The 16,727-nt window shown below is 32.0% G+C and overlaps 1 protein-coding gene across 3 annotated transcripts in view; it reads right to left on the reverse strand.

Moving 5' to 3' along the window:
- The window catches only part of LOC144855278 (plexin-A4-like), a 103,704-nt gene that overhangs the window by 43,378 nt on the left and 43,599 nt on the right, over positions 1-16,727 (reverse strand). For all 3 annotated transcript variants that reach the window (XM_078713087.1, XM_078713086.1, XM_078713088.1), the window contains exon 5: positions 13,896-14,008. In XM_078713087.1, the coding sequence (XP_078569213.1) occupies positions 13,896-14,008 (113 nt within the window). The remainder of the gene's footprint in view (positions 1-13,895; positions 14,009-16,727) is intronic.

A 16,727-nucleotide genomic window follows, 5' to 3' on the forward strand; every position in this document is an offset into this window, starting at 1 on the left:
GGTTATACTCTTTAATGATGACAATGTTAGGCATTAATATTCTTGATTCATTGTTTGAAGTATTAATATCACTATTGTTACGTCTTCAATAGTTTTAATCGAAGCAGATGCAAATGTACTGGTACTATGTTGACATCTTAAGCAATAAAATGAAAGCGAAAGTTTTTTTGCAATCAACAAAATCATAAGACAGAGATACAGGTATTATTAAAATTGGATATTGTTCAAAAAAAAAAAAAGAAAAAAATAAACCACAAGAGAATGATGACCATATAAGGACAAGCGAAATGCAATGGAGAAAACCACATTAATGGTTAGCAAACACATGACAAATAGTATTTGGATCAATAATAAGTATGAGGCAATTAGGAAACATAATATATGTACAAGTGTGAATAGGGCTTAACTTTCCAGGTCACACCAGCTTCCATTACAAATGGTCTATATTTGGCATGTGTTGCAATACAATTGATCAATTTAAGAAACAAAATGTGTAACCATAGGTAGCACTTTATAAACTTTAGATACCAGGGCGTAAAAAATAACCTCTCTCTCTCCCTCTAACCTATCCTGTTCGAGACCAGTGGCCCATGGCTAATAAAGATACAGTGTATCTCTTGTGGTCTATTCAATTCTATCAATTAACGTATATTATTTAAAGTTATTTTCTTAACATTTGTTGTGACTGTCTTTGTAAGCAAACACGTATCAAATTTTTAAATGCTTTTTAGCTCGCAAAGCCAATGGCAAAACAAACTGACGGAAGGAGAAATAGAACATTCCACTTCAATAAATTGGGCAGGAAATTCATCTTCTCCTGGCAATGTCAAGCTACTCAGAAATCCATATGAATGCCGTAGGTGGAATCCAGGGATAAAATACATCAATGTCATAATATACAACTGTCAAATGTATTACCAGTATTGTATGTAGGCTAAGTAAAGTAAGAAGCCTCATGTAGTGTTGTACTGTACGCTAAGAAAAAGCTTGGAACCATTTCTAGCGGTAGTAACAACACTTGAGAGGTCACAACTACATATTTTTACTTTAAACACACTAATAGAAAAGTAACACTGAAACTAGAAAAAGAAATAATTAAACACATACTTTTATATGGAACAAAATGTTATATAGAAATAAATTTCCAATGTTAAAGTAGTGCAGGCCTAAATTTAATTTCGTTCTCTCATCGAGTTGTAAATTTCACCTTTTAGACATCTTATTCAGGAGAAATATCCCTATTTAGGTGACACGCTGGATGGTACCGAAGGTGCTCCTTAATACAGATTCTACTGTATCATAATATCATAGATACAGATTTGGATATAGTAGCCGTAGTGGTATTATTACAAATAGTTGTAATCTGAGATTGTACGACGACGAGACAAGAGCTTTAATGTGAAATACATAATCAGCAGAGAAAACATACATTGTCCTAATTAACCAGTACAAAATCTATGCAAACATTCATTACAAAGAACATAAGAATGCTCTTGGCGAAAATGCATTACCCTTTTGAAATATTCATACGACACGTCATTACCCTACAAATCCTAAAGAAACATAATGTTTACAAATACGTTATAATTCTTTACAAGATTAAGCATATTTCAGATCTATGATACCGCTAATGTAATTTACGTAAAATGATACATCGGGGTGGACAGATTCAACTCTTAACATGCTGCCTTCACGTATCGTCGCTGCGACACTGTCAGGAGTAAATCCTCATAGACATGTGATGATAGATGTTATGTTACTGCTAATTCTATTTTTCACTATGTTGGATCTAAGTTAATACGATTTCTGCACCCATGGGTGAAGATTACTTTGATTGGAATATTTTAAAATTAGAGAAATCTAAATGTCAAAGAAGCTTAACTTGCCTGTAACTGTCTGTTTCATTCTGCTTACAGTTCGTTAAGTAAAAAACCCATTTCTAAAGGTCTGTCTACACTATCAAACTTTTTGTGACAAACAAGTGTGATGTGCCCATATATAGAAATTATGCTATCATATCAATACCATATTTGGGCACATCACACATTTTTTCAAACTAGAATGTCTATTGAATTGGTGCAATATACAGAATGTGGCAGAGAGGTTATCAACTCACAATAATAGTGTAACTGCCTACTCCTTTAGAAACTCAAGTGTAGTATTAAAAGCTTAAGTGTGTATTTACACACTAAACATCATAGAGATATCTATTATTTATAGTACAGCTAGCTTTCAGTATAGTAGGCACATCCTTCTAAGATTTCTATCCTTTTAGCGATCCTAGCTTCTGGTATGGCATGGCATGCGGGGGAATTGTGGGACATGTTGTGCCTCCGATATTTTACAAACAACACAATTCAATACTTGTATTATTATGTACAAACAAAACAGTATTACCAAAAAAATGATGTTATGTAAAAATACAAGGCTTATTTCATGGATTGGTCAATTATCTGATAGGGGTTCTAAACAAATTGTCTTTGTTTTCATATTGTATTCCTCTCTTCAGAAAGATATGGCTATTGTTAGTTTATCCAGGAAAGCTAGGCACAAAACAGAGTAAACAAATTTTGAATTGAATTTAGGTAGCATCAACTAATAATTGAAATAGATTGACTTTTGCTTGCTGCTTTTGAATCTCTGAACCCCTTAGGTTTAGAACATAATTTTGAATTAACATCATGTATTAGAGTATACATTGGGCTGAAAAACATGTTTTCCCACAGACATACAACTGAATATGTTGACATTTAACTGCGTAGATTATCATAATTACCAAAGTAATTTATTTTGGTTTAATGTTATCCTTTGATTGCAATTTATATATGCAATTCTAATAGAATTTTGCAAAAGAAAACGGATTCAAAACCCCACAGGCCCTTTCAGAAACATTAATCTTATTCAACTGAGAGCTGGTGTCAATGATTTCATTCCTAATGCTATAATCACTCTCCTTCAACTGGACTAATTGAATCAAAATTTCAAATTCATAAATTCAATTTTTTATAATCATTTTGAGAAAAATTGTCTCCATAATATCATAAAGAATATTGTATCTTATTAATTTTGAGGAGAAAATTTGTAATCAATTTATGTTTAAAAAGAATGTTGTTAATGAGTAACTGCTAGGCCTGCTGGCCTGGAGGACAATCACTGCATCCTATGGGAGGCATGGCTGTTTGATGTGCACTTTTACGACTTCATAAACAGTAGCTAATGGCATATGATTTTAACAGATAAGGCTACTTTCTCAGGACCCCGAGGGGTTGTAATTTTTTGTTATCTTCTGAATTTTCTATTCTATGCAGAAAAATCTAATCTATTCAAATACAATTAAATTTATTGCTAACAATTATTGCACCATCTGGTAGTATGGCACTCGATGTGTTGATTGTTATATGTATTTTTCATTAACAAGTGCTTTACAGTTCCATATAATTGGTTCTTTTTATAATGAATTTAAATCTTGTATACAGTAAATTCATGGAATAATTACAGGAACAGAAGTGTTAATAAAAAAATTATAAGAACAATAGAAAACCTCCTTTGGGACTTCCCTATTAAGGGGACACTTTCCTGTGAAACAAAAATGGAAAATATATGTTTTAACACTATGGCAAACACCTATTGTAGTCAGGACACACACACATATATTGAAGACACCTTTTAACACGTTATTTGGTCCTGAAGGTGTCCCTTTAATAGAGGTTCTACTGTATTTCTTTTTAATAGTTTACAAATAGTTTTGCTTTGCTTCAATTTAAGTGATAATATAACAAAATGTGTCTATATACTGCCCTCTCTAAATAAAAAATACAGTGGATCCCCTTTTTGGGATACCCACTTTCAGTGATTATTATATGTTATGATGTATGGGGAAGCAGGTCATTTGGGTGGTATCAGTGCCAGAAAAAAAAATTGTTTCTTTATATTTAAATTAAGTAAAAATTCAATTTTCTGTTAGTATTAATGATGATATGTTAAGTAATCCATAGTAATAGAGTAGGAAGATAATACGACATATCAGTAACAATAAAGCCTTAGGTGATCTTAGATTTAAAGACATTAGTAACAATATTTTCAATTAAATATGGTAACAGATGTACCAGTAAAATGCATATCAATATGGATAGTAAAATTGAAAGTTGAGAAATTTACAATTTTTCTAGTAATTTAATCAGATTGAGTAGTTTTCGCTAACATAAGTATAGGACATTTTCTGGACCTAAAAAGTTTTCCTTTAATTAATAGGAGTGTCCTTTGACTAGAAATTTCTTGAAGAAAAAGGGTAAAGATTAACAAATAAAACAAATTGTATAAACAGAGCCCTTGTCTGTGTCTTTGATCCAATTGACTTTTAAGTGCTATCAATTTAGAATATAACAACAGGAATTTCAATCCATTGAAGCAAAAAGGAACTAGATAGAAAGAAAAGAAATGCAAGGTCACAAACAAAGCAGAAAAACACCAAAGTTAAGAGGCCATAAACAATGGGTGGCAATACTTTAAACTTAATTCCACTCCCCTTAGGAGCTGCAGTTAAAACAACTTCACATTTTTACTGTACAGTATGTACAAATATAAAGCAAAAGTGAACAAGAAACCTCAGATTTCAAATTCATAGTGGCACTCCTATATTCCTCATATAACTTTATGGCCATCCCTTATTCTAGGTGGAGGGGGAAACACTTATTCAGAAAGACAACCTATAGTATAAGGGGACAACTCTTATTAAGGAGGACAGTCCTTATTTAGGAATACAACCTCTATTAAGGGGACACTTTGTTGGGAACTGAGGGTAAAAAGGGTTTTTCTTTGAGTTTTCTAGCTTTTCTTCAAAACGTTGATATTCTTTTCTAAATGAGTTTTCAAGACACAAGTTTTATGATGTGAAAGAGAAAGAACACTTCCCAAATAGTGGCGCCTGCCAGTGAGGTCAACCGACCTCATACATCTTTAGTATTTCCTCACCAATGGCTGGTCACTCTTGCATTTTTTCCATTTATAAAATCATATGATAGAAACATTACTTTTTTAAGTAGCAAAGTTTATCTGAGGTTATTTGTCAAGGATTTTATACTCTTACTTAAAAATAAAATACATCTAGAGTGGACTTAAGTTAGTGGACCCTGTTAAGTGAATTTAAGACAAATCTTTTTAAACATTTTTTAAATCAAAATATAAAAATTTAAACATTAAATTGAAACAGATTTCAGTATTAAGACTCTGCATGATTTATTATAATTATTATTAATTGAATTATTAATAATTTAATTTAAATAGAAAATATTACTATTACTATATATTACTTCAGTTAGACTACAATTCTTTCTATTCATACAGTAGATTGTAAATTGCTGTTTTCTTTTTTTATATCTTTTTCAATTATGACTTCAAAACCTTTAATACAATACAACTACTAATAAAAATGTTCATTTTTCTTTCCATTTGTTTAGTGCCGAATATCTCTACATACCTCCTCATGGTATAAAATATAGCTTAATACGAATTAAGCGGCACATATTGTAGTTTTGAAAGACCGCAAGAACCGTAATACCGGTTAGGTCTTATCTAAGATTGATAAAAATCTTTACTGCCTTGTATAACCCGCCATCTAAGCTGTAAATTATTACTTATACCCAGGGGCTATGCAGACTACGTTGCACAATCACTCTAATGAAAACAGAATTGAAATAACCACTTTAATTTATACAGACATAATTATGTATTCTAATTCTTACATAATAAATTCATAATATAGAAATTAGTATGGAGTATTAATTATATTATATAATTTATCATAAATGATCAATTTGATTTTGATTTAATCACAGAATGTAAAAACAAAAGAACTTGAAATTCATCATAGCGAATTAGAAATTAGAAAATTATTTTCCAAGTTGAAAATTTCAAAGCTAATGTTTGCATTTGTGGGAAAAGTGTCTGGCAGCGCAACCGATCACCACCCTTTCCTCCCTCTAAATTTATCAAATTACAATGCAAAAGATAGGATTAATCTTTTTACGATTTTTAGGTCCTTGGTCCACCAATTTAAAAATCCTGAATCCGCCACTAGACTTGATCTGATAATTTCTGCAGAATAATTTTGTACAATAATTAATTTGCCAAATTGTTTTTTTTTTTGCTAGTTAGATTTTTTTTACAACACAAAAAGGTTGCTAGTGGATAAAAAAAGTACATTTCTAGCCCTCGCCAATTGTTTTATATTTTTATTTCTTTCTTCAAGTAAAATGATTTTAAAAATGTGCAATATTACAAATTTATTGTGACAATTTCTTTATAGTCAACAAATATTTAGACTATTGGTCAACAATGAATTAGACTTTTGGTCAACATAATGTTTCAGAAGAGCTCTTGTCTGCATGGACAAACATAATTATATAGTTAAATTATCATGATGAGTTTATAAAGACATAGATTATGAACGCCATTAAAAAATATGCAGAATTTATTATTACACTATTATCTAAGCAACTATAGTTAGCAACAACCAATCCATGAGATTATAGCTTTGCGTAACCTAGCAACAGCATGCAGAGCCTGACTTTTTAAGCAAAACTAGACAATAATATGGATCATATTTATCATATCGGTTAATTTGATATCATTTTATATACTAGAAAACATCATGATATACTATGATATTTTATTACCGAAAACCAATATGTTTTGCAACCTATTTAAGAACAATAACTTCATTGTTTGAAATTTAATGTGAAAACTTTATATGCTCGCAAAAAAAACATTGGTTACCATGCATTGGGTAAACAAGTTGTTTAGGATAAAAACTAAAATGAAAAGAGGTAGTGTTTTATTGTTGGTGGTTGGATATACACGAATCTAACATTATACTAATTATGCAAATTAAACAAATTTAAGCAACACACTAAAATGTCTATCATTGAGAGAAACCATGTCTATATTTAGAAACAATTAAGACAAATAATACTAACTCAACCACTCCCTATCTCTTCTACCCAACCCGCCATTTCCATTTTCTTTCTTTTTTCTCAATGAATATACTATTGACTACTGTATATTTAGAAACATCGTTATTCATAAACGTCCTCACAACGCAGTCTTTGACATGAAATTTAGGGAATTTTTAGCTTGAGAAAATCTCGCAATATGTGGCCTTGCATAGTATCAAAAGAATTTCTATCAAATATTAATACTTAGTTGCTGACTGACATTTGATTAACACATAAGGAAATTAAATTGAGAATCTGTACTATAGTAATTTTATTTTTACAAATAGTATAATCATATGGTACACATGACCTCTAGGTATGACATGACCTCTAGGTATATGACAGCTGATGATTTGAAGTTTCAACAACTGCTACACCCAATGAAATCAACAAATGAATGAACTATGGTTGTTAGCACTTTGTATCTGAGAAGCATATTATTATGCAAGGACTTGCGAGAGCCACAGTTCAGCGCCCTACAATGACAATCCCCTAATCTTTACAAATAGCGTACCAAATTCTATCATGCGCATGTTCATTATAAGTACACTGGACCATCACCTTTACGTCCCATATAAAGGGCAAGGAGATAAGAGTAAAGAATCTTTCCTAAGGATACAAGAAATATGGCACCATTATTTTGAAATGTGGGAAGATATGGGAAATCTAATCTATAGAACATTTTCCAATGTAAAGTGAGGCTGCTTTTAGTTGATGAATAGATATTTATTCTCGTTCTTTCACTGTGATCACAGTGTACTGTTGTACCCCTTTTTCACTTTAATATATGCCTATACATATATAATAACTGTTAATTCACTGTGATCATTGTCAACTTTTGCAAAAAAACTAAACCGAATTAGAGTATTAAACAAATATTGGAGAAATTTCAAACCACTTCGTTTTGAAGAAGATGGACATCGGCCAAAACCTCTTATAGCCAAGTACTTAATTGAGTATAAAATTTCATTTCAAATATAATTTTAAAAGCAGTTTGTATGGGAAGGTTTCAACTTCTCTGGAAGACTTAAATTCATGTGTTTTAAATTGTTATTCTTCCTGAAGCAAAACTATTTATTCAATTTAATTAAATTACTAAGAAATACCAATTAAGTTTTAATATGCAGTTAACTACCAATTAAGACCACAATTCATTGGATAATCACGACCTTTATAGATATACTAATTCCAATAAACAAGCTTAATCTAGCCAGGTCAAGTACTAATACACAAATCCTTCTATAGATAATCTCCTCTAAGCTTGTCTTCTAGCTAAACAGCAGAAATTACTAATTAATTCTAAGAATCTTCTTCAGGTACGGTAAATATTAACATTTAATTAATGTTACTGATCTAAAGATACACATCTTTTTATAACCAGCAAATATATTCCAACAAAGCTAACTTTCCTTTGTTATTGGCAGTTTGATCTTTAAACTCTTCTTATTTTTGTTTTTTCAAACTTTATTTTATAATAATATAATATAATTTCTTCCTAATATAATTTGTAACTTTTATCAATTTGTTTATTTAAAAAAATGTTCTGCTTATTTTTCTTCATTATGTTATAATCAGCAATTTGGAAAGAACTGTAACATTTTGTTGTGATTTTTTATCATTAACAATTCGCAAATTTTTTTTGCTGGAACCACTAATCCGAAAAACAGTCTTGTTTGTAATTTAAGCATAACAAATTTGGAAAACCTCTGACATAACATTTTTTGCAATTTCCGTATCAAGAATTTGGATATCACTGACTGTCTTCGCTTTTAGCTTCCGACCCACTGTAGCCTTTTTTTTCCAATTTCAAACCACACTTTTTTGTGATTGAAGCATCAATAACTTGCAAACAACTAAAACTTATTTGCGTTTTCCATGTCACCAATTTGGAAAGCAATGTAACTTTTTTAGTGATTCCAACATCAACAATTTACAAATCAGCAAATCATTTTCTAAAAAGTTTGTGAAAATCATCAGGAAATTATTAATTTATTAAGAACAGCATTTTTAAACTGGCTTCCTACAACATGTGTCATTACTGACAAAACCAGTTAGCTGTTGGTTGTCTTGTAAGATCTGTTAATTGGTTCATTATTATTGCAATATGTGCTTAATGGTTCAATAGAGACATGACATGCATTTTGATTTTGCGATCATTCGGGAAAACACCCCACAACGCTGTCTAATGGAATGAATTTATATAACTATGCTATGGAAGTGCTAAGTAACTTAAAATAGGATTTACATTGTTAAAAAGGAGGATTTGACATTCTCATCGAAAGGTCTGTTCAGACTAACAGAGTTATGGTTTTAAGTAAGTTAAGTTAGTTTTTAACAACAAATCATCATCAGCATTTTCAAAATGAGTAGTTTTAGCAAAATGGACAGACAACACATTTTCCATTTGTGCATTTTTATGTTAGACATCATGATTAAAATCTATGATAAACAATGAATATGTATCATATAAAAATTATAAATGGTAATAAATTAGTAAAAAGAGAAAAACCAAAGCCTAAATTCAACGATAATGGAGTAGATCCCTGGCCAATTTGATTGGTTGGTGGTTTAATAAATATCAAAATCATTTTATCGTGTCATACTATTACTGTAGTACGCTAATAATATCCTTTTTGTATTGAACCAAAACTTTAGCTCCTTATTGCAGGAGATTAATTGTACACTTATATTACCCTGACATTGAAATATGAAGGTAAAGCAGTTTTGCTGATTCGATTTGAAGTGAGAGACGATTTACATGAAGTCGGATCAAGTAAAGATTTACACGTCTAACTGAAGATTAATTTGATAAACTTACATAACCATGACGTTAACGTTCTTGATTACATTTGTAAATCATATGGGTTTCAAACAATATGTAGATGTCGTATTTATTTTGCTCCTAAGCTATGTTCACACACAGCCAATATTTTTAAACGTTTAGCATTATATAGGTTTGCCAAAGCCAGCTTCTTGTTCACACGTATATTTGTGATTACGCTTGGCTCTTTTGCAAAAAAAAATATTAACAGCGTGAACTTCGGTTAAACAATTACACAAGGAGCTGATTTACAATGATTTTGATAACCTATTCTAATTAGTAAATCTCGATATTCATCAGGAAAAGGCGTTCTCATGCAGACTATGGCTAGGCTAAAAGTGAGCTCCTACCAACTACAGACTATGGTCAATCTACCATACTTTTCTCTTTGGTATAAATCTGTTAAAACTATTCATAGTTCAATGTTAAACCATTTAACGACCATAAATAAATCTTCCACACAAGAGCAATGTTTACAAATTTTAAATATGTTATTGGCATCAAATCTCTTAAGCTTCTTGCAACCAACCAGCCAGCCAGGTCCTTCCTGCTCTAGTTAGTTCCGAGATCACATGGTTCATAATACCCAAAGGACCGACAAACTTCCTTAACATCCTCTCAAATGTAGACAACGAATTCAGATTAGTGGCACGATTTCAATTGGTCATATGTCTCTTACGTGTATGATTATTCCTGGTAAGAAAACTCATTCCCCAGCTCCACCCAAACAACTAGACTTTGCTAATATTAGTTCCGTTTTTTAATGACTATAATATCCCCAAAGACTTTAATGTTTCCACTCTAAAATGAATACAAATTCTCATATCATAACATAAGACAAATTCACTGTACTGTAGGATAAATGTTTCAATTCTAGATCTTAAAAGCTTTGTCTACACTATCAAACAACTTGTGTGATGTGCCCTAATATGGTAGTGATATGACGTCAACCTATCTATATATGGGCACATCACATTTCTGTGTCGCATAAAGTTTGATAGTGTAGACAGAACATTAATCTATACATTATTTGCTTCCTTTTTGATACTATTTCTCAAGTGCTAATTATTGAAATCAATCGAACAGAAAGTGGAATTTCATGATTAGTGTGGTGTTAGGTCTATTGGCATCCAGGGGAAGAGTTAAAAGGTCTAACTATTACAATTACTTTACTTACTGGACAAAGGGAAGGTGATAAGGGAAGTTTCTACCCAACCAATAAAAATTCCATCATTATAAACTAATGCCCTCTCTCAGTACAGTAGTGCAATTATTTACTCTATTGCAGTTTATACAAGTTCAATTCAAAAGAGTTTTTCACTATTATCAAAACATGTAATTGATAGTTCATCATCCTGGTACATAGTTATCAAATTTATAAAACAATACGAGAAATATATTTACTAAATCCTTGACCTGTTGGAAATCGTATCTTTCCTAATTAAACTATATTTTACGAGATAGAAATATGGGATACTAAATGTTTACGACCGTTACACAAACACGAAAACATGCAGGTATCAGTCCTAGCTGTTTCAATCATTCATTCATTCATAAATATTCATAAATTGTTCTACCTGATGGATTCGTATTGAAATTCAACCCCTGGGCATGGCTGACTTGAACATGAATATTTAGATTGTAACAATATGTTATGAACCTACATTTATTGCACCATATTTATTCACTTTGAAGAGTTTATTGACAATAAATTAAAGTTATGTTTAAGCTTTGCTGATCACACGAGGAAGAATGGAATTAAAACGATGGTGTAGAATAGCCAGGAAAAGGAGGCCAGGCCACTAGAAAATTCGATTCAATTTAGCAAGTTTTCACGACTATTAAATCTATCAACAATATCAAAACTCTCCTGAGTATATAGATCTTGAAATAAGTTCAAACTCTTTGATTTTATTTCTTTACCTCCTTATACATTGTGCCAAAACAAGTCATCTACATTTCAATTGAAAATAAAATACTGGATATTCTACCATCAAGATATTGTAATAAAAGTTTATCAAACACACAATATGGTAAAAACAAAGCAATACAGAATGTTCGTTTGTTCTTAGAAACTACAGTTGATGTTGTAGGAAAAAATTCCAGAAATTGGGGGTGGTTACAGAAGCTATCAGAACACTTAACTAATCTACCATTGATACTATTTTCATGGAGGAAGATCTACTGTAGGTTTCATTTTATTTAGATTCTGCTTTTAAATCTCGCTTTTTGTTTTGTAACAGAAACAATTATTTCACAAGTTTACAGCATTCATAACAAATTATTTGCAGCTCTCAAAACTATGCAATCACAAAAAAGAGTCACAAATGTCTATAAAAATGAAGCAGAATTTTCAATCTTCAAACTTATGCAAAATACGTAATTAAACACAATCAAAATAACTCCTATAAATCACTACTTTCAATTTATCTGTTAGTACCACAAAACCTTTAAAAATTACTGCGGGAAGTCGCTAAATGCACATGCTAATTTATTCTTTCCTCTTGTTTTATTCAGTCGTGATTTCCTAATTTGAATTACTGATGTAAGTGCTAATGTTTTTCAAGATTTTAATATAAAAAACACCCATTAGTTAATGGGTGAACTGCAGAGGAAATTTGATTTACGTTTGCATAATACATCATAAAATCACTCAGCATTTTATAAAGCATTTCTACAGTAAATAAAATGATTGTAGCTGTGTTCACACGCATAGAACAGAGTTAAGCTTGGTTTCAACGACTTTAACACGTTGAAATACCAGTTTTCGTTAAGCAACATTGGGCCTGTTTAAAGCTTGGATAGGAAACACTATCTGGGAATATCGAGTGATGCATATTGAGATGGGGTCCCATTAGGCATTTGAAATCAGCACTGCTGACTCTTATGGCAGCTCCTGCATCTAGTGTCTGCCTCAGATGTATTGGCCAATGCCTTTTATCTGGTCAATGGGCATTGGACGAGAAAAGCCTTTGATAAATGATAGGGCAAATCAAGGTGCTTTAAACAGTCCTGGCCTGCAGTAGTTTCAGATGAAAGTATAACTGAAATTGTCCCTTGCGACAGACATCGGCCATATACCTTGGTTTCCACTTGGAAACAACACAATTTGACCAATCATGACGCAATGGATCATCAGAACTGTTGCTTGTGATTGGTCAACTCACTTGCATTCGGCCTACATCTCTGCATTGCGTCCAAGTTAGAATTAAGCTTAAGATCCGAATCATAATCAAGTTAACAACCAAACTGTGCTTTTGATCAGTTAAATATAGTATACATATACACCCACTGTCTCGTTTAAACGGAACACAACTTCTTATTCAAATTAAATTTATCAAGAAAAATAACTTGGACTATCTTCAGTGTGTTCCCCAGGCACCTTATTAACATTCAATAAACTTTTATTACAATACTGTTTCTAGAAAAGTCATGTGAAATAAACTGGGTCACAGATTTCACCTGTTAAAAAGTGCTGTGTAAGCTATCAAACATCTATCAACAGTCTGCGATTCTTTATGCAATCTAAAACTACAGTTAATACTAAGACACCTGCATTCCCGAATCTCTGGAAACTTTCAATTGTGACTCGTATTTAATGTAATGTAATTATAAAAGAGGGTCAGATTGACACCTGTAAGATGTCATTAAGTACAATCTGTTGAAATGTGTGTGAATATATCATGTTGACATGGTGGAAAATGAATTATTACAGATCCAGTTTGAGAAATGCCTGTGCTATTCACACTACTCTATATGACCTACATGTGATATTCACACTACTGCATAATGGCTTTCCCCTGTTATCTACACTCTGGCCTGCCTATGTTTTTGCACTCTCTTGTACTATAACATTCATCAGCTATTAACACTTACTATTTAAATTCTCATATGACATAATCCCCTGCTATTTACACTCTCATATATGATATCCGCCTGCTATTTACACTATCATGTATACGATATCTGCTTGCTATTTACACTCTCATATTATACAGTACTGTATGATGTCCTGCTATTTACACTTTACAAATGAAATGGCCTTAATTGCAAGTCTAAATAGAATACAAGTAGCCTCTTACCTGTTCATCAGTGTACACCATCCACAGTATGGGTCACCAACACCGCCACCAACCCCCAGACATTCACTACATGTTGTATACTGTTCACATTCCTCGACAGGCACTTTTGTAATCTATAGCAGATAAAAACAAAATATATATTTAAAAATAAAAATAGAAAACTGTATATACAGTAGAACACTTTCAGCTCTATTAAAGGGGACACTTTCACACAAAACAAAAGGGAAACATATGCTTTAATCTACAAGCAACTCCTATTAAGGGAACACTTTTTTGGGTTCCGAAAGTGTACCTTGTTGTTCCTACAAACCGACACAACATATAAGAATAAATAAAAATAAATAATTGCATTATATTACTATATTATTTGTACTGTATATAAATTACAACACAGAAAATATTGTATTGGACAACATGTATCGGAAATAGAACAATTTAATTGTATTTAAATTAAACACGCAATAACCAGAAATAACTTGTAAACATTTATTCGCTAGCTTGACCTCGCGAACTAAAACGTCAAGCATGGTTTAATCTTAGCACAAATTTCAACAAACGTGTTGTATGTTTGGTTTAACCATTGAAACAGTTAATTACGTTCGTTCTATGACCTCATATTCGCAAGAAATAGGTCAGATAGCTTGACCAATCAACAACAAACCATTTTTTTCGTCATTTCAATAATTTTTTATTTAGCTATTGGTATTGTAGGAAAGAAACATAAAATTATAGTATGTCTGAAAAAAAATGTATTTTCATTTATAGCGGCCTAGTTTTATTCTACATACCAATTTGTATTCTATAATGACTAATGTTTTGTTATATGGTCGTTGCGTGTTGTTTCTGTACAATAGGATATATATCGGTTTATATATAAACAAGCCTAGACATGAAATTTATCCTCTTATAAGCTTTTAGATTGCTTTTAAAAACAAAGCATTATATTTATATATTAGAAAGAGAGTTGGTACATTTGTTCGTTATGCTTTTTGCTATTGTTGGCAAGTTACTCGCTGTTGTATACGTATGAAACAATAAACAACTAAGCGATAAAAACATCGGATTGGAACTATGTAATGATAATTCATTTGTTAAATTCATTTTTTACTTGCTTGCTATAACATATTTATACAGAATATTTCTTCTAATCTATACTAAATATGGTCTTTATTTGATTACTAAATACACGGATACGACTAAACCGACAGATTTCATTTAAAGAAATTAAACAGAAAATTTGATTACACTATCTCATACTAAAGCTGCATTCCCTTTGCACTATGAATAATTCATGCGTTGGGGATAAGGGATATTGATGGAATACGAAGCTTATAGACTGTTACATTGCGGCAGGAGACGGATGATGAAACAGACAAATTCATTAGAAATTAAGTAATATATTTAGAATTTCTTATATTAATACAAATTTGTCTGATATGAAATTGCAGATTCGTTCCTCAATTAAATGTTATCGATTTTCTTCTGTCTTCGAGTGGTTTGATAGAAATATCTAATTTTGTCCCAAGTAATAAATAGATGAAAGGAACATTGTGTGGTGAGTTTGAACAAGAAAAATCTGATTTCCTGACAAATAATCTGTCCACAAGTTGAGAAGGTAAAGGTATTTATTATTGTCCTCAATCTTGGTGCCAAGATAAATAGTATCCCGAAAAAAAAAAACACCCCATAGTACACTACAACTCACCCAATACCAGACAACCTTGAGCGGGTCTAATATGTCCGATTTTCCAGAAATTCAATGGTGTAACATCTATGAGCACTCACTGGCTAAACCAAGGGGCCCCAGAGGTTAAAGGGCCCCAGAGCATTAGCAGTCCAATGCAACTCCCCAGCATTGGAGGGCCCTTAAGAGTACGTTAAGCCAATGGTTTGGTACAAAATCATTTTTGGTTGGTTGGACAGGTTTTGGGAGAGTGTCCAGATTCCAGGAAATCTGGTAATTAGCATAGTCGACTGTATTTCAAAATCCATTATAATACATTTTAGACTCAGTGTATGGCGACCTATATTCCAAACCTACAATATATTCAAATTACCCTTAGCTGGCAGGTACTGTACTAATGTCTTTTTAAGTTTTACTTTAGGATACTGGCTCTTATCTTTAATGTATTCAACAAATGTAATTTCCAACTGATTACAAATCAAATATCAGGAAATTTTCTAATATCCTGGCAAGTTTGAATATCAATATAATATTTCTTCCCTTTGGACTATTCATCATTTCTAGTTAAACTGAGGATTTTTTTTTCATTTCAGGTTTCATCTGTCTCGGTTAAATAAAAGGCCCAATACAACTACATGCATGATACATGTCCAATAATGGCTGTACACTTGTCATTTGGGATGTCAGACCTCCTAACCAGGTCATGTCAATTCATTGTCGCATATGCAGAAGTTGGGGCATGCTTTTATGGTTTCAAGGTTCGGGCAACGACCACAAATAGAAAGTACCCTACATGTTAGCCAGCCAAGTCTCTAAATTGAGTACGTTAGAAAAAAAAGATCAAACCGCCAGCAGTGGCATAACGGATATCAGCGCTCACTGGCTAAAACCTAGGAACTCCCGAGCTTAAGGGCTCCAGAGCATGAGCAGCCCCAACTACCCAGCGTTGGAGGGCTAAACTATGGGCTGCAGTATTACATTAAACTATATTGTGAAGTTAGAATTATGCGATTTCCTTCATTCAAATGCATTATTTTTCAAGCAATCTTTCACATGACCTAAGAGCAGACTTTGGCAAACCACATGCTATTTACACTTCAACCTTGGATTTAAGGCCTATATATCCTGGATTACAAAGGTTCGGATAA

The sequence above is a fragment of the Antedon bifida genome, chromosome 11 (assembly GCF_963402885.1).
Source record: "Antedon bifida chromosome 11, ecAntBifi1.1, whole genome shotgun sequence".
Classification (NCBI taxonomy): Eukaryota; Metazoa; Echinodermata; class Crinoidea; order Comatulida; family Antedonidae; genus Antedon; species Antedon bifida.